The 23,486-nt window shown below is 48.4% G+C and overlaps 1 protein-coding gene across 3 annotated transcripts in view; it reads left to right on the plus strand.

The window, feature by feature from the left end:
• The window catches only part of LOC137537723 (transmembrane protein 272-like), a 132,622-nt gene extending 111,568 nt beyond the window's left edge, over window positions 1-21,054 (plus strand). For all 3 annotated transcript variants that reach the window (XM_068259662.1, XM_068259660.1, XM_068259661.1), the window contains exon 6: window positions 20,789-21,054. In XM_068259662.1, coding sequence (XP_068115763.1) covers window positions 20,789-20,833 — 45 coding nt within the window. In that variant the 3' untranslated portion in view covers window positions 20,834-21,054. The remainder of the gene's footprint in view (window positions 1-20,788) is intronic.
• Window positions 21,055-23,486: the final 2,432 nt, after the last annotated feature.

A 23,486-nucleotide genomic window follows, 5' to 3' on the forward strand; every position in this document is an offset into this window, starting at 1 on the left:
TTGCCCCCATTGCATTAGTTTTGTGCCGACATGTTGCCCGCAATGTGTTTATTTTGTGCTGACGTGTTGCCCGCAATACGTTTATTTTGTGCTGACATGTTGCCCATTGCGTTTATTTTGTGGTGTCTGGGGTAACTGTTGCTGCATTTATTATTTAATGGTCATAGTTGGCTGTTTGCTTCTTTGGGGTTACGGTATACTATTAAATAGCATCACACAGTTTCTGCACACCCATGATGCGCATCCTCGTTTGACCTCATCATGGCATAAACACTGCTTTCTTATGCCTCGCTGTTACAGCATTTTACTCACCTGGGACTTCTACCGCTTACATGCGAAAATGGCGCAGGGAGAAAAATGGCGCACCGTTCTGCCGATAAATAAAACGCTATTTACCGTTTTGCAGAGCGGTGCGCCATGAAAAAACATGCGGGGGGCTGGGGTCGGTACTCGGTAGTACAGGCAGCGGGGGCTGTTAGTGTAGGCAGCGGGGGGGCTGGAGGAGAGAGGCAGCGGGACACTGGAGGGCATAGGTATCGGATGTATGCAGAGGCATACGTTACCTTGTCCTGGGCCGGCGATCGCTCCTTCCCTCCGCTCCTTCCATTCGTTTGCTGTATTCCTGCAGCCGGCCAATCACCATGCGGAGACTGAAGCCACATGGTGATTGGCCGGCTGCAGGACTACAGTAAACGAATGGAGGAAGAGAAGGAGCGGAGGGAAGGAGCGATCGGCGGCCGGGACAAGGTAACGTATGGCTCTGCACATCCTCCCCCGATGCCTACGCCCTCCAGCGTCCCGCTGCCTCTCTCTCTCTCTCCTCCCCCGACCCCCGCTGCATTTTTTACCACTTATAACGCTATTTAGCGTTATAAGTGTAAGGCACACTGCCTGCGCCATTTTTTAAGCCTTATAACGCTAAATAGCGTTATATAATGTAAGTCTATGGGGCGCCCTTTTTATCCCCCTGGCGCTGTGCGCCATTTTTAACTGACACCCTTCTACCAGCCCCCTGCAGCAGTCCTGTGCCCTCGCAGCCACTCACTAATACTCTGGTCCCCCGCTGCCAGCTAGTTTTGTTTTTGCCGTCAGGTCCGACAGGACTGGCCACGTGTAGCTTTCTCCGCATTCCTGACTGTAATTAGTGCTACTGCAGGCCGCAACGCGTACAAAGATACGCGTTGCTGCATATCTATGCGTAGGTAATGCGGCAACGCGTATCTTTGTACGCGTTGCGGTCCGCGGAGATATTTCCATGCGATATCAGCCTCAGTGAATTGAAATTTGACTGTGTTTGGTAAAATCGGCTGCTGGGGGGAGGGCTTCTGTGTGTGACAGGTACAAGTATACATGCACTAAAAGCGTTGGCGCTTGGCAATGGGGATCGGAGGATGGCGCAGGAATGCTCTATATAGGATCCAGGGGCTTCCCTCTTCATAGGTAAGTTTGTGTTTTTGTACCCGAGGTTCGCTTTGGGTATACTTTTTAAACAGGGTCTGCATGGGACAAATAACATGAGGTCAAAGATGGCTCCTATTACAAACTGGTTCCAATGCTCTATTGGCGCCGTGGATTGGGTGTTGCCATGCCCATGGCCTTATGGGATAGTCTGCTAAATTTTTCCAGTAAATATCACTGTTATTCTCTTTAGTCCAAACTGAACAACAGATATTTGTGATGAATATGACTGTACCGCTGCATTTCAGATTCAGGTAACAGATAGGAGAGACAGCCTGATTACAGCAGGTTACTAAGTGATCATGTGACAGGAAGTGGTAGCTGGGGGTGTCTGTATATGATAATTCAGTTCAGAACTCCTAGACTTGACACTGTCCTCTCCCTTGAGGTAGAATTCCTAGCCCAGACTTGTACGGTATTATGTTAGCACATATATTTAGGTTTGCCTGGGTGGATCAGGGAAGATAAATGTACCTCAGGCAGGGGGCGTATCTGGGTAACACAGATCCTATGGCAAACACTGAAATTGCGCCCCCTTTCCTCCGGTCAGCGCCCCTTTCCTTCTAAGAACAGTACATGTTATGGTTGCTTGTGTTTTTGGGTGCGGGATGTTGCTTTTTTGGGGGAAATATCTCTTCTTCTTCCCTCTCTGTCCTCTTTTCTAACACTAAACCAAGTGCACCCTACATACATAAGTTAAGTAGCCATGTTCCCCAGATAACAGAATACATTTGATCTGTAGTCTGATATATGAGGAAGACACTGGAGTAGGCATGGGGTCACAGCACAGGAACAGGCATGGTGCTGCGGGGCCCATGGCATGAGCCATGCCTGCAACCCTCTAGATACGCCTCTGACCTCAGGGCACTATCGGACACAAAACATGCAAACTCCATGGCAGTGTGGGTTTCATCCAGGTATTCTTGTTTCCTCCTACATCCCAAAAACATACAGATAAGTTAATTGACTTCCCCTTAAAGAGAACCTGAACAGAAAATAAGTCAAAATAACCATACACAGGTCATACTTCCCTCCTGTGTAGTTTACTCCTCAATCTCTTTCTCCTCTCCTGCGTCCCAATTGTCCACTGTGATCAATGGATTTCTCCATAATCCATTTTGAAAATGTTCACTACCCCATAACCGCGTCCAGGTCAGCACACTGTTAAACTGTAATATCACCCACTTGAGCCATAGGGAAACATGCACATTACCTTGCACATTCAGTTGTAACTGACAGCTGCTGATATATAACTAACAGCAACTGGTATATTTCAGTTCTGACAAAATATTGTCAGAACCGGAAGGGATAACTGTAAGAAGAAAACTGTGAATTTTCCTCACTTCAGGTTCCCATTAAAAATTTGCACTAGACTATGATACATACACTGCATGATACATCAATATGACTATGATAGGGATGGGAATAAGAAGAAAAAAAGTTGTAAGAATTCATTATTTCTCAATTTTCAACCATTATAGTTGTAAAATAAAACATTCAACTAAAACCACACATTTTATTTGTCCTGGTTATTATAACATTTAAATGATCGTCCCTAGAACAATGTATGATGACAATATTTGATTTGGAAATAAAGATGTATTTTATTTTTTGCATTTTCACGGCACCCTGTACTGATCAATAATCACAAGCCATTATTTGCAAAAATAAACATAACATACGTACCCTCATGGCATACATCTATAATAAGAGGAGTCTCTAACATAATTTATTTCTTTAAAATTCCGCCACTTTGGCTTTTTTAAACCTTTTTTTTCCCTTTAGTGAATAACATCTGCTGCTATTCATAAATCCAGCACTTGGATTGGTGAATGGGCAGGGCCGGATTTGTACTTTTTACCGCCCTAGGCCAGCAAGCAACAAAGCGCCCCCCCCAGCATACACACAATATCATATCACCGACTGTGTGATCCACTGAGAACAGTCAGTGACATGTCTGTTATGTGCTGCAGAAGATAATAGTTCTATATAAATACTTAATAATATAGTAGGACATTAGACTATGACTACTGTAGGATTAGATTGTGAGCTCCTCTGAGGACAGTCAGTGACATGACTATGTACTCTGTAATGTGCTGCAGAAGATGTCAGGGCTATATAAATACATAATAATAATATGGTAGGGCATTAGACTATGGTAGGATTAGAGTGTGAGCTCCTCTGAGGACAGTCAGTGACATGACTATGTACTCTGTAATGTGCTGCAGAAGATGTCAGGGCTATATAAATACATAATAATAATATGGTAGGGCATTAGACTATGGTAGGATTAGAGTGTGAGCTCCTCTGAGGACAGTCAGTGACATGACTATGCACTATGTAAAGTGCTGCAGGAGATATCAGGGCTATATAAATGCATAATAATAATATGGCAGGGCATTAGACTATGACTGTGGTGGGCAGAGCAGGGACAAGGTCCTCCAGCACCCAAGGCTGAGACACCAAAGTGCGCCCCTCCATCCCTCCCACCCCAGCCGTCACACACTGATTGCTATTAGACTAAGAGGGCCAAAGGGCCCACAACCCCCCCAACACCTTAATGTCCAGTTATCTGGCTTGCAGTCACTGCCATGTATCCCCTTTTCTTCTTTCTTTCTGCTTATACACAATTAGGAATGACAACTGAATGAATTGTGCGCCCCCTCCTACACTGCGCTCTGAGGCTGGAGCCTCTCCAGCCTATGCCTCGGCCCGGCCCTGGTGGTGGGATTAGCTTGTGAGCTCCTCTGAGGACAGTCAGTGATATGACTATGTACTCTGTAATGTGCTGCAGAAGATGTCAGTGCTATATAAATACATAATAATAATATGGTAGGACATTAGACTATGACTATGGTAGGATTAGAGTGTGAGCTCCTCTGAGGACAGTCAGTGACATGACTATGTACTCTGTAATGTGCTGCAGGACATGTCAGTGCTATATAACTACATAATAATAATATGGTAGGACATTACACTATGACTATGGTAGGATTAGAGTGTGAGCTCCTCTGAGGACAGTCAGTGATATGACTATGTACCGTGTAATGTGCTGCAGAAGATGTCAGTGCTATATAAATATATAATAATAATAATATGGTAGGACATTAGAGTATGGGGTAGGGATTAGATTGTGAGCTGACAGTCAAATGGAAGAGAGAGAAAGAAAGAGAGAGAGAGGAAAAAGAGGGGGAAGGAAGGAGAAGAGGAAGAGAGAGAGAGAGCACAAGATGGGAGAGTAAAATAGGGAGAGAGAGTGTGAACAAAATAGGGAAGAGGTTAACTAAAAATGACAGAAATGGAGAACAAGAGAGTGTGTGGGAAGAAAAGTGTGGAGAAGGGAAGGAGCTGTTACACATGTGGAGTGACAGAATGGACAATAAATCATTCAGCAGCCGCTGGCAATCATCTTATCTTCGGTATACTGAAGCGACTTAATCTGATCGCGGTACAGGTCAGTGTGAAAGATCTTATCTATTGTATAATTACCCCTGTGGAGCTTTTGATCTTGTACTGCTGGTGCTGCCTGACTCTTTGGCACAGAACCATTATTGATCTATGGCCCCCTTCCCCCTCCCCCCCCCCTTCCGGGGACTGGGAGCTGCAGCCAGGCAACATGATGCGAGTTGCCTGGCTGGTTGTGTCCATTGCTGCTTCCCACGGCCTCTACGTAATCAGCACCTGGCCACCATGTCTCTGAAAGGTGCCCCAGCGGCCAAGTCACGTGATGCCCACCTACTACCAGCCAGTGTAAATAGGAGTGCAGGCCAAGCCACTCCCCCCAAGCCATGCTATTGGACTCCTGGAGGATGTAAGGGCTGCAATTGGCTGCTGACAGTGTGTGCAGAGGGCGCACACAATCAAGCTTTGCCTCCAGCTCTGCTGTATGTAATGCTACGACGACGGAGTAGCCAGGCCTGGCTGCCAGCATCGCATCGTTCGCATGGCTCCGCCTGAGTCACTCGGAGTCTGTTCGGAGTCCGATCTCCTCCTTAGTCCTCCTCCTCTGGGATCCCTCCCCCTGTGTAGCCAGGCAACCGTAGCCGCTCCTACCCTGCTCACACCGCACACAGAGCAGAGCGGCAAGCGCGGGGCGGGCGGCTGCGGACACTAGCGGGCGGCCAGCTGACAGTGACAGGTCACAGGTGCAGTCAATTAGTTAACCTGTCACCAGCGGCCGCCCCATGGAAGGTAGTACATATATTTCGCCCTAGTCCTGTGCCTTGGGTGCCTTTCCCCAAATCCGGCCCTGTGAATGGGAACATGTTCCCATTCACCAATCTGTTCTGTAACTGCTGGTCACGGGGTGAGCGCAGGTGCACGCGCCGCACATGAAAAGCCAGAGACTAATATCTACACCCTTGGAACTGCAACAGTAGTCCTGGGAGTCATAGAAATACTGCTGCTATCGCAATTTCTGGTTAAGCTCATCTCTTTCATGGCTGGAAAGAGAAATCATTTTTCATTTTCATAAGGACTTCAGTTTACAGCCATGACAATACACCGTGGACCTCCCATCGAACAGATGAGATATGAGCTGGGTTGGACTGGGCTGCTGGGTCACTGAAAGGATCCTACACTGGGTCCCGCTCCTTCCCCTCCTGGTAAGGCTGTGGGACGCGGGGATGGGGGCTTGCCTTTTATCCTCCATCTTTTTACTTAGGCCCCTCTCTTTTATTCCCCGAGTGCAGAGTGGATCCTGGAGGAGGTGAGTGTCTTTTATCCGGCCTGCTGCACTCAGCTCTGCATGTGGGCAGGGGGAGCACCTGGGGGGCCACTGAATAAACAATAGGGAAATGTATGGGGGATGGAGAGGGTCTACTAGACACCATAGAAATGTATGAGGGAGGTAGGGGTTCCACTAGACACCAGGGAAATGTATTAGGGAGAAGGTCCACTAGACACCAGGTAATTTTATGAGGGGGAAAGGGGGTCTCCTAGACACCAGGAAAATGTATGGGGGGGGGGGGAGGTCCACTGGACACCAGGAAAATGTATGGGAGAGGGAGGGGGTCCTTTAGACACCAGTAAAATATATGGGGGAGGGAGGGAATCCACCAGACACCAGGAAAATATATGGGGAGGGATACATGGAGATACTGTATAAAGTATATACATTGAAAATGTTTCCCAACAAATGATCTTGTGGACACGGTCACCTCCTCAGTTGGAGCCAGGGACCCCTTCACTCACCATATCTTTGCAGTGGTGTAGGCACAAAGTTCACTGCAACAAGCTTATAAGAATCATCCTTCATTCCCGTACTCACTCTGCCCAGTGCTTTACAGACATCCTGTGTTTTTGAAAAAGTAATTGGAAAGGACCAATCGTTTTCTGTCTGCACATTAATGAACATGGGCATTTGAGGATGTAGGCACTAAAGGTTGTAAGGTTGTATTGCAGTTAATATACCCTTTGCGAACATATTGTTAGCTGAAATGGCATACAGTGAAAAATGGCACTGGTTAAATAATGGCGCACACTTCCGCCCCATATTTGTGGCGCCAGACCTTGTGAGCATTTATGGTTTTAAATCCACCTTTTTTTGTCCTGCCTGAATGTTATCGCTTTAAGCCCTGCTTTGATGCTGTTTGAAAATGTCTGCCCGCCGACTTTAACGTTTAATAGCAAAGCCCCCTTAACACTGAACAAAAAAAGTTAAAATTCTTTAATTTTTTTTTTTAAATATTGTTTCCTACTATCTTTTTAACATATCCTGCAAATTTAGTGTTACTAGGATGTAAGGTGCATGACCTAGCTGGGGGCTGGTGACCTCACTGCTGGACAAGATAGGGCAGTGGAGGTCAAGGTGCCAAATTAGGGAGGGCAAGGGACCTGGGAAGAAAAACAAAAGGAAAAGAGAGGAAGCTGTACTTCCTTTTGAGATCCGGCAGAAAAGGAACAACATCGTCGAGCTGCTACTCGTCAGACCACCTAGTCAGGCCGACTGCACGCACGCATCACTACCGGTAGGTACACGGGATAGTGGGGTATCAGTTATGCTGGAGGAAGCATTGCTCGCCCTTATGGAAAAGGTCAGAGTGTGGGCAGAATCAGGGGGTTTGGAATGGGTGCAGGCCCAAATAGCTCACCTGGGCGGTAGTCCTCTCCAGAGTCAGCCACAGCTCAGCCCTCGCCGGCGCAGAGCCCCCACGAGATTTTCCCCTGAGAATCCCGGGTCCCTGGCAGCCACGTTGTCCCAGGCGGCCCCCGGGCTAAGAAGCCGCGAGCTCTCATCCAGAGCGGTGTCCCGTCTTCCCCTCCAGCCGGCTCCCCCCGCGGCGAGGCGCACATTACCTGCCCGTCCTCCGCTGCAAAGAAATCTTCGGCTGGGAAATCCCACAGCGCGGCAAGACCAGGCCAGCGCATAAGCGTAGAGCACACAAGCCCCACCCCCCGCACGGCAGTCACGTACTGGGGCTCCAAGAAGATGGCGGCGCCCCGGAAGCGGAAGTGGTGACACCTCCCCCGGGCACCGGTCACTGGGAAGATGGCGGCCGCCCGATTAGCGGGGAAAGCAGGGCCGGACATACTGGGCCTTCTACAGCGGGGGCAAATCCGGGGGCGGGGGGACAACCCATGGAGGGGAGCAGTGCGGCAGGCCCTACCATGCCGCCAGTATGGCTGATGGCCCGGCAATGGGGGGGGGGGGGGGGGGACAGCGGACCACCGCAAGGTTCAAGCCGCGCAGGAGCCATGGCCGGCTCCCGGACCCAGGGATACCAGTGATAGACACTGGGGGACGGCAGAGGGCAGGCTGCCCGCAGGGGGGGGGGGGGGGGGCGATGAGGCAGGCCCATGGGGAGGGAGGGCCTTTAGCAACAGGGGCTATTACGATCCTGGGTGGGCATGGAGGGAGGGGACAGGACCTCAATGGGCCCCTGCGGCCTGGAGGCCGTTACAGCAACAAGGGCCAGGCCCCTGGGTTCCAAGGGCAGAGGAACAGCAGCAGCTAGGGGCCGGGCCTCAGGGAGCCTGGGCCCAAGATCGACAGCAGGGGATGGCAGGGCAAAGTGACGCCCGTGCTAACTGGGTCCCCAATCAATGTCATTCGGCAGGGCCTGGAACCCGTGCACCATGGCCGGGGACCAGCAACAATCACCCCCTCTAACAGTGGCTGCTCACACTTTAGGGCGAGCTGAGAGGGTGGCTTCGTTACTCCTACCCCCTGCATCAACGGTGAACAGCAATGCAGACGGAGCACCTGGGACGGCTGATTCGGGACAAGCGGTGCCTTTGGCGGCAGAATCAGGTGAGGCTTTAGTAGCACTGAATGGCGCATGCGTTGCACAAGCACAAACACACACTAATACAGAACAGAGGGAGTTAATGACGGCGTTGAGGGAGATGCTAGGCTTAATGCAGAACAAGGTGCAGGCACTTAGCGGGCCAGCGCAGCTGCAGGCATGGCTAGGGACACAGGATGCGCCCCAGGCTGAGCGTCAAACTAGATTGCGCAGCACGTCAATATCCAGCAGCGCGAGCACAATAGATAGCAGCTCCTCAATAGGATCTCAAAGATCCAAGCGCAAAACGCCCATATCCGACTCGGCAAAAGGCAATGCCTATTTAAATTACGAGGGCCCACTGGGAACCCACTTAAGGCCTCTTGCACACTGCAAGCGATTCCGATTCAGATTCCGCTTTTTAATTGTTTTTTACATCCGATTCAGATTTGCAGTGTGCAGGGAGCAAACTGCAAATCGGAATCTGAATCGGATGTAAAAACCGATTAACCATCTCAGCGGTATGGACGAGCTCAGCTCGTCCATCACCGCCGATGGCTGCCGCTCAGGCCCTGCTGGGCTGATTTTGTTCAAATAAAGAGCAGCACACGCAGCCGGCACTTTGCCAGCCGCGTGTGCTGCCCGATCGCCGCCGCTCTGCGGCGATTCGCCGCAAGCAGCGGCGAAAGAGGGTCCCCCCAGCCGCCTGAGCCCAGCGTAGCCGGAACAAAAAGTTCCGGCCAGCGCTAAGGGCTGGATCGGAGGCGGCTGACGTCAGGACGTCGGCTGACGTCCATGACGTCACTCCGCTCGTCGCTATGGCGACGATCTAAGCAAAACAAGGAAGGTCGCTCATTGCGGCCTTCCTTGTTTATTCTGGGCGCCGGAGGCGATCGGAAGAACGCCTCCGGAGCGCCCTCTAGTGGGCTTTCATGCAGCCAACTTTCAGTTGGCTGCATGAAATAGGTTTTTTTTTATTTAAAAAAAACCCTCCCGCAGCCGCCCTGGCGATCTTAATAGAACGCCAGGGTGGTTAAAAAGCGGAATCTGAATCGGAATCGCTTGCAGTGTGCAAGAGGCCTAAAACTGGAGGTAAAAGAGCGGGTATGGAACAAAGAGTATATTGACATTTTTACCCACTTACCATTAGACCGTTTTAACATAGAAAATGGGAAAAGGGAAAAGAGCATTGTAAGGATGAGGTAAACGAGAGGAGATTATACGGACTTATCCCTCGTTCGTTTCATAATTAGTTGCAGGCTTTCACCATACTAGGGAGCATAGTAGGAGAATGATGCACCCCCCCCTCTTTTGTTACCAGGAAACCATTTTTGAAGCGTACCGCACCTATGGAGGAACGGTCTGGCTGCGGTACGATGAGGAATATTGTCAGCGCATGTACGTTAGGCCTGAAATAGGTTGGGACCATAAGGACCTCACCTTATGGATGCTCTTGATGACCGCTCCACAATCCGGGGGAGGCGCCTCTGCATCGGTAACAGCGTCAGCCCATAACCATAACACTTTTCAAGCAGTCGGCCAGCGGAAAATCCGACGGACCGCTGGCCCCGCATAAGAAAGGAGTTTGCTGGACCTTTAGCAATGGGGCCTGCAAGTGGGGAGCCAGCTGCAAATTCAAACACGAATGTGCAGCCTGTGGCGGAACTAACCACTCTTGGGCAAAGTGCTATAAACGAGGAAGGCTGGCATCGGCTCAGTGCGCAGCCGAGCCCAGTGCAAAAGGGGGAAATGCCAGTCATCGACAAGATGCTACCCTGGCTAGATAACTACCCAAACAGGGAACACACGGATTTACTGAGGCACGGGTTTGCAGAAGGCTTTCGCATACCTTCAAAATCCAGCGTGACACATAAACAGTGCCGGAATCTCAAAACACGATCGAATTTTCACACATAGTCAGCAAAAAACTGGACAATGAGGTAAGTTTAGGCAGAACCCTGCCTCTCCCCCTCCTTTCTGTTTCACCATTGGGCGTGGTCCCCAAAAAGGAGCCCGGTAAGTATCGAATGATCCATCATTTATCTCACCCAAAAGGGACTTCAGTGAATGACGGGATTAATCCTGATCTCATGTCAGTGGCGTACACGTCATTCGACGAAGCAGCCAACATGGAGAGAAGCATGGGTAAGGGAGCGCTCCTGGGAAAAGTGGACATAGAGGCAGCCTTTAGACTCCTCCCGGTCCACCAGGACAGCTTGCACTTACTGGGCTGTAAATGGGAGGGCAACTACTATGTGGATCGTTGCCTCCTGATGGGTTGCCAAATATCCTGCGCATACTTTGAGATGTTCAGTACGTTCCTGGGATGGGTGGTCAAAAAGGAAGCCAGGCGGCAGGGGGTGGTTCACTATCTGGACGACTTCCTGTGCGCGGGCCCAGCGGGTACGGATGTTTGCCGCACAGTCATGGACACGCTGACCAGCGTCTTCAGACACTTCGGAGCTACGGAAAAAACCGAGGGACCGCAGGAAATCATTTGATTTCTTGGGATCGAGATTGACACGGTAAAAATGGAATTTCGACTACCGCGGGTAAAACTGGATGACCTGCAGCGGGAGCTAGTGGCTGCGGTAGGGTCAAGGAAATTGACATTGAGGGCGACCATTCGATTTCTTGGGATCGAGATTGACATGGTAAAAATGGAATTTCGACTACCGCGGGTAAAACTGGATGACCTGCAGCGGGAGCTAGTGGCTGCGGTAGGGTCAAGGAAATTGACATTGAGGGCGACCCAATCACTGTTAGGTAAGTTGAACTTTGCATATAGGGTGATGCCCATGGGCAGAATCTTCTGCCGCAGACTAGCGTTCCTGACGGCAGGGATTGCGCGACCACACCACTTCATACGCAATACCGCCGCAACAAAAGCAGATATGCGGATGTAGTTAGCCTTCCTTGAGAAGTACAATGGGAGGACTCTGTGGTTGGAGCACCCACAGAGCAGCGATGAACTGCAGCTGTTTACGGATGCAGCTGGCAGTTTAGGTTTTGGAGCCTTTTTCCAGGGCCAGTGGTGTCATCACACTTGGACTGAATCGTGGGCTGCTTCGCAGCTCATCAGGAATCTAGCGCTACTGGAATTCTTTCTGCTGGTGGTAGCAGCTGAATTGTGGCGGAGCGAATTGGCTAACAGATCTGTGGTGTTCAACTCGGACAACATGGCTGTCCTGAATATAGTCAACAGCCTGACTACCAGCTCACATCCAATAGTCAATCTGGTCAGGCACTTTGTTTTACAATGCTTGCACCACAATATTAAGTTTAGGGCATGCCACATACCAGGAACCGCTAACGGTATAGCTGATGCTTTGTCTCGTTTCCAGCTGGAACGTTTCTGGGAGCTGGCGCCACACGCAAACACGTGGCCAGTACAGATATCGCTGCACTTATGGACACTAGTGTTATCATGATGGCAGACTGGATTAAGCACTCGCTGGCAAGAGGCACATGGAATGCATACAAGGCAGAGTGCCTGATAGTCGGCGTTCGAAGGTAAGGAACGGGCACTCAGGCTCAGGCAGTCAAGGCAGGACGTCTTCCTGGCGTTCTTGGGTAAGCTCCTCAGTGAGTGACTCACCCGGAAAGGTCAACAAGGCAATCTCGACCCTGGCTTTTCTATTTAAACTAAAGGGGTAGCCCAACTTCACTAAGGAATTTATAGTGCATCAGGCGTTAAAAGGGTTCTGGAAGAGACCCAAACGGACAGACTCGAGACGCCCCATAACCATCCCGCTCATGTTGAGGTTAATGCACAGTATGAGCGAGATTTGCAGAAGCAGCCATGAGGCACTCCTGTCCAAACTGGCGTTCTCGTTGGCATTCTACGGGGCATTGCAGGTAGGCGAATTGGTCAGTGATCGAACGAGCACGCCGGGGGGCATACAGGCCTCTGACGTGTATCTCGTGAAGAATGTATTACACATGGTCATACCAAAGTCAAAAACTGATCAAGTAGGAAAGGGAGCTCTAATACAGCTCCAGGAGATACCGGGTTGCCCCTCATGTCCGGTGGGGTGCTATACAAGATACGTACAGGAAAATGGGAACAAAGCAAAGGCATTGCTAGTACACGAGAATGGATCATCACTGTCACGGTTCCAGTTCGTGGCAGTGCTGAAGAAATTCTTAACCAGGGTAGGCTGCCGAGCCAGTGAGTATGGCTCGCATTCTTTTGGCATAGGGGCGGCAACGGACAAGGGAGGCCTCAGCAAGGAAACCATAATGAGGATAGGCAGATGGAAGTCGAGGAGGTTCAAAACATATATCCCCCAACAGCTCACGGAATACTAATACATTACGGTGGAAAAAGGGGAAGGGGGTGCAGAACATCGGGGAAAACACTCAAACAGGCGCGTAAATAGCGACCAAAGAACCTGTCTCCCCCTAAAAAATTATAATGCATTCTCTATCCCGCAGGTGAGATCGGGAGAAGGATGAAAGTATGGGTTATGGGTCATTCCTATGTGGTATGGGCCGAGAGGAGAGCGTCTAAAAGCCACAGGGGGAGGAATCTGGGCCAGAGCAGCGATAGAGGGGAGACACACTGGTATGGGGTCCTGGGACTCACATTAGACAGATGTATCAAGAAATTTTACAGACTCGCCCAGCTATGGGGCCCCCCGGACATACTGATCCTGCACATTGGGGGAAATGACCTGGGCTAGGAGCCAAGGGACGGACTAATCATCTATATTAAAGCCTTCATATTAAGAGCATGCAATTTGTTCCCAGGCCTAGTTGTAATCTGGTTAGAAATAATCCAGAGGCTGCGCTGGCGCCCCCTAATACCCTACACAAAACTAAATCGGGCAAGATGGAAGGTGAACAAAGCGATTGCGAAGGTGGTATTCGCAAGAGGCGGGATTTCCATCCGGCACAAACTGCTCGAGAAAGACTCATCCTTTTTTTGGGAAGACGGCAAGCACCTCAATGAGGTAGGCAATAACGTCTTCCTGTTTGGCCTAAGGGAAGCCCTGGAGGCGGCTTTGGCCATGTGGCGTGGCATTCAGGGTTGAGGCAACCCCCAAAGTGCTGTGGTGGGGCCCCTGACAAGGCCCATGTGGATGTTTAAGTTGAGCCGGCAGTAGTGTGTACCCATCGAGCTGTTATAACTGTGGCTGGTACGGGTTGCGCTGCGGCTCGTTTTATTGGGCGGCCTGTGTCAGGGGACTCTGATGTTTTCTCTTTATTAATGTGTGTGAAAAATGATGTAAAAAATTGAATGTGAGTTATATTGCAAATAAAAATTGTTGCCTCAGAGGATATTGAGGTTATGGTAATAAAAGCTGTGGCCAATTTTAAAAACCCAAATGGTTGCCGCAGTCTTTTATTTACCAAGTCAAAGGGAGGTCACTGATTGCCCCCTATCCAGGTCATGTCATTTGCCGCATTTAAATGTTACTTTTTTCCTTTGAAACTTTAAAATTGATTTTTTTCAAAAAGTATGAGGTCTTTTTGAAAAAGTTTTTTTCCTCTTTCCACTGTTCTTCTTAACATAACCTGCAAAGTTGGTGTTTCTAGCTTTTAAGGGGGCTTTGCTATTAAACTTTAAAGTCGGCGGGCAGACATATTTTAAAACGTCATCAAAGCAGGGTTTAAAACGATAAATATCGTTCAGGCAGGACAAAAAGCAGGAGTTAAAACGATAATGTTCACAAGGTCTGCGCTATTTTTTAACATTCAAAATGATAAATCTCGCTTGACAATGAAAGTAAATGCGGTGCCATTTTTATCACTCGGCACTGTGCGTCATTTTTCACTGCTCCACAGAAATGTGGCTAGAAGAGCTATCTGCCAGTGGTAAGAGCATGGCACATATTGCAATTGCACCTCCCATCTCGTAGGATTGAACAGAACGGTTGTTGTAAATATTTTTCATCAGATTGTTATTTAGTATTTGTAAAGCCGCTGTGGAACATGATAGATATATAGTCTTATCACAAACTGTCCCTCAGAGGAGCTCACAATTTAATGACTACCATAGTCCTATGTCCATCATACTCATGTCATATTTCGACACACACTGTTTTTGATTGAAAGTAATCAGATGGTGATTATTGATTGTTCCCATTAATGGGTCGATTAGGGCATTTTCTCTCTTCCGATTGATAACATTCTCTGTTCCAATTTTGTTCCAATTGACCATAGATTTGTGTTATATAAATTTTTGCCTCACACTGTGCAGTTTTCTGTACAATAAGATCATAACAAATAGTACAATCTTTTCATTAGATGCAATTTTTCATCACTGTTAATGGGCACCTTTAGAAAGAACTAAAGCCAAAAGCTCAGCATGACAGCCAGGCAACCGGCATTGTTTTATGAGGAAATGCAGATGGCAGCCTCCATATTCCTTATGTTCCCTTTAAAACCTAGGTTCTCAACGTGTGGTACGCGTACCCCAGGGGTTACTTCTAATGGTTCCAGGGGATACTCTGGCTTGATATACAAATTTAGAGTTTTAGAAAATGATTAATTTTATTTAAAAAACACCAAATTAGTAATTTAAAGGCAATAGCAAATGCTTGTCATGTTATCATGTACTATGATTAAATATATATTTGTTAAGGGGTACCTGTGATAATGTTTACTATGCTTGGTGAGTAGAGTTGGGCCGAACGGTTCGCCGGCGAACCTGGTTCGCGCGAACCTAGGTGGTTCGCGTGCGGGTACCGCACGCGAACTTTATTGCGGAAAAGTTCGCCCCATTGCGGTTCGCCCCATAATGCACTGAGGGTCAACTTTGACCCTCTACATCACAGTCAGCAGGCCCAGTGTAGCCAATTAGGCTACACTAGCCCCTGGAGCCCCACCCCCCCTTATATAGGCAGGCAGCGGCGGCCGTGGCCACTCGTGTGCCTGCATTAGTTAGAGTAGGGCGAGCTGCTGCAGTCTCTCATAGGGAAAGATTAGTTAGGCTTAACTTGTCCCTGGCTGCATACCTGTTCATTGATCCTGCCACTGCATACCTGTTCATTGATCCTGCCACTGCATACCTGTTCATTGATCCTGCCACTGCATACCTGTTCATTGATCCTGCCACTGCATACCTGTTCATTGATCCTGCCACTGCATACCTGTTCATTGATCCTGCCACTGCATACCTGTTCTGTGAACCCACCACTGCATACCTGTTCTGTTCAGTGGACCCGCCACTGTATACCTGTTTAGTGAACCCGCCACTGCATACCTGTTCTGTTCAGTGGACCCGCCACTGTATACCTGTTCAGTGGACCCGCCACTGCATACCTGTTCTGTTCAGTGAACCCGCCACTGCATACCTGTTCTGTTCAGTGGAGTTTGGTGTGTCAGTGTGAAGCAGTACCTTAATTACACTCCCTGATTGATGTATACACATGCAAGATGTTTTAAAGCACTTTAGGCCTGTCATTTAGCATTCAATGTGATTTCTGCCCTTAAAACGCTGCTTTGCGTCAAATCCAGATTTTTCCCGGTGACTTTTGGCGTGTATCCCACTCCGCCATGCCCCCCTCCAGGTGTTAGACCCCTTGAAACATCTTTTCCATCACTTTTGTGGCCAGCATAATTTTTTTTTTTTTTCAAAGTTCGCATCCCCATTGAAGTCTATTGCGGTTCGCGAACTTTAACGCGAACCGAACCTTCCGCGAAAGTTCGCGAACCCGGTTCGCGAACCTAAAATCGGAGGTTCGGCCCAACTCTATTGGTGAGTACAAGACAAATAACATTTATATTACACTTTTCTCCAGAGCTGCAGCCACTAGGGCACGCTCTATAGGCAGTAGCAGTGTTAGGAAAACTTGCCTAAGGTTTCCTACTGAATAGGTGCTGGCTTACTGAACAGGCAGAGCCGAGATTCGAACCCTGGTCTCCTGTGTCAGTGGCAGAGCCCTTAACCATTACACCATCCAGCCACAGTACAGGGTTTTAAAATGGGTACATGCCAATAAAATGTTGAGAAACACTGCTTTAAAACACCAAAGAATACGATGGGCAGCGATCTAATGACACTCCTTGCAAATCTACACTGGCTACCAAGCCCTCCTGACTAGGGATACAATAATGGTGGTGAAATCTCCACTGCAACCACTTGCCGACCTTCTATCATCTGGTAATTCAATATTTTATTCAGTTGGGTTCTTAACCCCAAGCATCTACTGCTGGTAAAAAAAAAAAAAAACATTGTGTTCTGTCTTTGGCTGAGTACCAGCACTTAACGTGTACCTGAGATGGTTTTAATTGCTGTATGTACTTACCTGGGCCTTCCTCCAGACCCATAAGATGTGTGGGGTGGAAACAGGAAATTTGGGCGCATGAGGCAGGTGGACAAAAAGGGCGCCGCCATTCACTCCCATAATAAATATCGTTTAATGGGCGCCCAACAGGAAAAAAGGGCGCCGGAGAAAAATAACGTTTTAAAAGCGACGCCCGGAGACTTTTAATGTTTTATAACTGCTTCTCATGATTACACATTATTTAATGATTTATATTTTTTTAAACATTATTTTTAAACTAAAAATAATGTTTTTAAAAAATATTGTACTGTTTTTCAACGAAAAACAGCACAATATTTTTTTAAAACGTTATTAATGCTTATCACAGGGGGGGTCTTAGGTTTAGGCACCACCAGGGGGTCTTAGGTTTAGGCACCCCCAGGGGGGTCTTAGGTTTAGGCACCACCAGGGGGGTCTTAGGTTTAGGCACCAACAGGGGGGTCTAGGGGTTAGGGGTAGGTACAGGGAGGGTTCTGTGTGAGAGTAGGGTTAGGTATAGCTTTAGTAACATTCTTATTAATGTTTTATAAAACGTTATTATAAATTTCACTTTTTAAACAGGGAAGATTAACGTTTTTACAATTGCCGATTTCATACACATTATTTAATGATTTATAACTTTATAAAACATTATTTTTAAACGAAATATAGCACAATTTTTTTTAAACGTTATTAATGCTTATTGTTTAAAACCCTGCGCCCTTTTTTCCCGGCGCCCTTTTTTAACGTACGCGTGTGGGGTCCCCTGTGGCCGCTCCGTTCTGTTGTAAACCTTCCCGGTAATCTGGCCAGTGGCGGCCAGTCGCGGCCAGTCGCGCACTTCTGCGCATGTGCAACCTGGCCGTATGCACACTCCTTGCCGTGCTTCTGTGCCTGGGAGCGTTCTGCGCAATACTACTGCGTAATACGCCTGCGCAATACTACTGCACAGAAGCAAAATGCTTCTGGCTGCGGGAGCATGATGGGGGTGCACACACGGCCAAGCCAGATAGGAAGGATTACAAGAGCATGGAGTGGACGGTGAAGGACCCCACCCACCTCATGGGTCTGGAGGAAGCCCCAGGTAAGTATAAATACACAATTAAAACATCTCAGGTTTCCTTTAGCTGCCTCCATCATGATATAAACACACACACACACACACACACACACACACACACACACACACACACACACACACACACACACACAGACACACACACACACACAGACACACAGACACACACACACACACACACACACACTTTTACCAGGATCGGGAGACCCAGTATATTCAGTCGCCTGATACTTTTCCAAGCTGGTCACCATCAGGGGCGTTTCTAGGGTCCTTGGAGATCGGGGGCACCTGTGGGCACCAGGCGGGGAGGTATATGCGGCGCGCGCAGCAGCAAAAAATGGGCATGGCCATGCGGTGAGTGGGCGTGGCCATGGGTGGGGCCAAATGTACATGAACTTAGCAGCGGTGTAAGCTACAGATAACGGACCTGCCCATCGAAATATTGGATGGAGCCCCCTGTCCTTTATTTGGATAATTTACAATCAGTATAGGCATAGATCAAAGATGTATACGCACATACAATTTTGATTGGTCAATCACTGACCCCCAATTTTACCACCCCCGTGCAGTAAGTGGGCCAACAGACAATGAATTTTATGAACAGAGCTAAAATTGGCTAATCAAAATTGTATGTGTGTACCAGGCTTTACAGCTAATACTGTACATACTGAAAGTAGCAGGGATCAGCATACAATATAGTTGGTTTACAATCAGTAAAGGCACAGAGTAACACCTTACACTGTACACACTGGAGGTAAATCTGCACACAGTGCAGGCACTAGAGAACAGCGACGCGTATACTGTACATACTGTAGGCAGCAGAATTCAGCACACTGCAGCTAGCGTGCCAAAAATATGAGGATCACGTTGTGCGGCGTGCTTATCGTGCCGCACCGAAAAATGGGTGGGCCATGGACCAGAATATAGGTGTGGTAACGGCCGGGTGGAGACAAATTTACATGAACCTAGCAATGGTGGGACTTTAGATTATGACAGTGGTGGCGAACCTTTTGGAGGCCGAGTGCCCAAACTGCAATCCAAAAGTTACTTATCTACCGCAAAGTGGCAACCGCAATTTAAACTAAATATTGTACAAACGTTTTAACTCATACATGAACATTATTTTCAACTTGGATTTTCCATAAACTGTGAAGATAAACCATTTCATCCATCCTACTCCTGAAAAATGTATTCATTTTTTTAGAACCTCCCAGTTTTATTTTCTGTTTTAAAAAGCTAAAAAAGTAGGTTTAGTGCTATTGTCTCATATGATAAGGATTCAGCTTTTCCCATAGTCTCGCATTTAGCAATCATGTGACCCCCAACAAGACAAATTCAGCAATCATGAGGCCCCCAACAAGACAAATTCAGCAATCATGAGGCCTCCAACAAATCATGAGGCCCCCAACAAGACAAATTCAGCAATTATGAGGCCCCCAACAAATCATGAGGCCCCCAACAAGACAAATTCAGCAATCATGAGGCCCCCAACAAGACAAATTCAGCAGTCATGAGGCACATAAATAGACAGCATTTCACATAAATAGGCAGAATGCCCCCTTAATATGGTAGCCCCCCAAGTTAGTTAGTGAGTGACAGGGACCCCCAGGTTAGCTAGTGAGTGACAGGCGCCTCCAGTTAGGTAGTGAGTGACAGGGACCCCGATAGTGAGTGACAGGGAGCCCCTTTAGGTAGTGAGTGAGTGCCAGGGAGCCCCTTTAGGTAGTGAGTGAGTGCCAGGGAGCCCCTTCAGGCAGTGAGTGAGTGCCAGGGAGCCCCTTCAGGCAGTGAGTGAGTGCCAGGGAGCCCCTTCAGTCAGTGAGTGAGTGCCAGGGAGCCCCTTCAGGCAGTGAGTGAGTGCCAGGGAGCCCCTTCAGGCAGTGAGTGAGTGCCAGGGAGCCCCTTCAGGCAGTGAGTGAGTGCCAGGGAGCCCCTTCAGGCAGTGAGTGAGTGCCAGGGAGCCCCTTTAGGCAGTGAGTGAGTGCCAGGGAACCCCTTTATGGCAGTGAGCGATTGCCAGGGAGCCCCTTTAGGCAGTGAGCGAGTGCCAGGGAGCCCCTTTAGGCAGTGAGCGAGTGCCAGGGAGCCCCTTCAGGCAGTGAGCGAGTGCCTGGGAGCCCCTTCAGGCAGTGAGCGAGTGCCTGGGAGCCCCTTCAGGCAGTGAGCGAGTGCCAGGGAGCCCCTTCAGGCAGTGAGCGAGTGCCAGGGAGCCCCTTCAGGCAGTGAGCGAGTGCCAGGGAGCCCCTTCAGGCAGTGAGTGAGTGCCAGGGAGCCCCTTCAGGCAGTGAGTGAGTGCCAGGGAGCCCCTTCAGGCAGTGAGTGAGTGCCAGGGAGCCCCTTCAGGGAGTGAGTGAGTGCCAGGGAGGCCCCGCCGCCGCTCCCCCCACCCCTCTTACCTCGTAGCAGACCTCAGGATCAGCGGCGACCCGACCAGTAAGAGCGGGCGCTGGACGCACCCGCTCGATATGCGGAAGTGATGTCACTTCCGCATATCAGTGCGGGCGCTGGGTCCTAGCGCCCACACGATTGGTCGCCGGCTCGCCACCTGATCCTGAGGTCTGAGTGACGCGGCGGCGGCTGGAGGGAGCCGCTGCTAGAGGGGGCGGTCGGGCGGAGATCCGTGGCACCCCAGGACAGATTGGGGGCACGTGCCCCCCCAAAATAGGGCTAGCGACGCCCCTGGTCACCATAGTGAACGGTTTTGTTATAACACCGTATCTAACCTCTTGATGTTTTCTATACTAATTATGTATGTTTGCTTTTATGTTTTTTAGTCCGCCAGAAGCCAAGGAGAGGCCGCACGTCTCAACCCAAGCTAATTGCTGCCTACAGAATCGCTGGAAACCAAACCGATGTATAAGAGCATATATTGTCCACACATTTATATTTCTTAATGCTCAGTAGGAAAAAGCCTTACTATAGAGGTTTCTAGCAGAAGAAAAATATGCTATTAAAGGAGATATGTGCAAAAGAGGTTTTTATTTTTTCACTCTTAACAGAAATGGGCACTGTAAAAATAAATACAATTTATACTTACAAAGGTCTAGTCAAAAACCAGTGGTGTGAAATTTTTTTTTTTTTTTTTTTTTTTTTGCACATAATACATTAGTTTAATCTTTCTTATTTATTTATAAACAAAAAAAAAAAATAGGAAAAAAAAAATTAACTATGCAGGGCTAGGAGTTAGGGGACTGCTATGGTGTTTTTTTTTATTATTTTTGTAAATGTTAGAATACAGTATTATTTATAATTATTATTGATTTAAAGGGACCCTGAGCAGAACTGTAAATCAAAACTTTTACTTACCTGGGGCTTCCTCCAGCCCACCATAGGCTGCGAGGTCCCCCGGCGTCCTTCTGGCTCTTCTGCGGGTCCCGCCCAGGCCGGGTGTCTGGCCGGCACTTCCTGGATTTGAATGCTTGGCACCCGCTCCACGTCATCACGCATGACAGTACTGCGGCGTGCCTGTACTGCGCATGCGTGGTTTAGAGTTAGAAAACCTGTCACACCGGCAATCGTGATGACGCGTAGTGGACGGCCTGATGACGTGGAGCGGGCACCAAGCATTCAAATCCAGGAAGTGCCGGCCAGACACCCGGCCTGGGTGCCGGCGGCAACGGAGCTACCAGCGGGACCCGCAGAAGAGTCTGAAGGACGGCGGGGGACCTCGCAGCCTATGGTGGGCTGGAGGAAGCCCCAGGTAAGTAAAAGTTTTGATTTACAGTTCTGTTCAGGGTCCCTTTAAATCAATAATAATAATTATAAATAATACTGTATTCTAACAGTTACAAAAATAAAAAAAACACCATAGCAATCCCCTAACTCCCAGCCCTGCATAGTTATTTATTTAAAGGACCACTATCACAAAAATTGTCAAATTTAAAATGCATGTAACACATACAAATAAGAAGTGCATTTCTTACAGAGTAAAATGAGCTGTAAATTACTTTTCTCCTATGTTGCTGTCACTTACAGTAGGTAGTAGAAATCTGACAGAACTGACAGTTTTGGACTAGTCCATCTCTTCATGGGGGATTCTCAGCAAGGCTTTTATTCTTTATAAAGATATTTCCTGAAAAGGATTTATACAATGATGCTGGCCAGCCTCCATGCTCACCACACACTTCTTTGGCAGTTGGATAGAGCAACTGCCATTCACTAAGTGCTTTTGAAAATAAACAAAACCCTGAGAATCCCCCATGAGGAGATGAGCTACCCCAAAACCTGTCGGTTCTGTCAGATTTCTACTACCTACTGTAAGTGACAGCAACATAGGAGAAAAGTAATTTATGGCTCATTTTACTGTGGAAGAGATGTAAGAGAAGAGATGTACTTCTTATGTGTTTACATGTATTTTAAACATTACAATTTTCACGATAGTGGTCCTTTAAGAAACAAACATGAGGTACAAAATAATACAGACAATGGTATACTCCAATATGAAATACAGAGTAGGTTCAAAATACAGAGTCGGTACAAAATTGGTAATGAGTGACATAATATGAATACAAGTGTAACAAAACACAATAGGGTGAGAGTCGTGCCCTTGCAAGCTTACAATCTCTAAAATAATAGGGGGGAAAACAAGAGGAGGGGAAGTATAATATTCATACCTAGAGGAAGTGTGTTATAGGTTATCTGGTAGGAAGTACAACTTGGCCAGAGGTCAACAGGTGAACTGGCCTAAGGGAGAGCTTATGCTTGATGGAAAAAGTAAGTTTTGAGGAAAAAAAAAGTCCTTCCCGACTCCAGATGGCAGTCAGATAAAAGCGTCTGTAAATGCAAATACAGAGTTTGCCATAACTACTTCCTGAGGTAAGCTATTCCAGATTTTAACCACTCTTAAGGTGGCCATACACTGGTCGATTTGCCATCAGATTCGATCAACAGACAGATCCCTATCTGATCGAATCTGATCAGAGAGGGATCGTATGGCTACCTTTACTGCAAACAGATTGTGAATCGATTTCAGCCTGAAACCGTTCACAATCTGTGGTGGTGGTGGTGCTGCCGCCGCTTCCCCCCGCCCGCATACATTACCTGCTCCGCCGGCGCGACTCCCGGGTCTCCGCTCTTCTTCTCCGCTCTGGTCTGCTCTGGTCTCCGGCATGCTTCCCTTCTTCCTGTCTGGGGGAAGTTTAAACAGTAGAGCGCCCTCTACTGTTTAAACTTCCTGCCGGGACAGGAAGAAGGGAAGCATGCCGGAGACCAGACCAGACCAGAGCGGAGAAGAAGAGCGGAGACCCGGGAGTCGCGCCGGCGGAGCAGGTAATGTATTGCGGTTTTATTGCGTCGGTCGTCGGGCACTCGAACGCCGCTAGCGATGCGCTCTTTACCCACGGGCGATCGGTTATTTTCCGCACGGCGCGATCGACGGGATCGGACGGAATGGATCGAAATTTGGCGTGTAGCATGAACGATTGGCAGCAGATTCGATCCCAGTGATCAAATCTGCTGTCGAAACGGCGGCAA

Source organism: Hyperolius riggenbachi, chromosome 11 (genome assembly GCF_040937935.1).
Source record: "Hyperolius riggenbachi isolate aHypRig1 chromosome 11, aHypRig1.pri, whole genome shotgun sequence".
NCBI classification, from domain to species: domain Eukaryota; kingdom Metazoa; phylum Chordata; class Amphibia; order Anura; family Hyperoliidae; genus Hyperolius; species Hyperolius riggenbachi.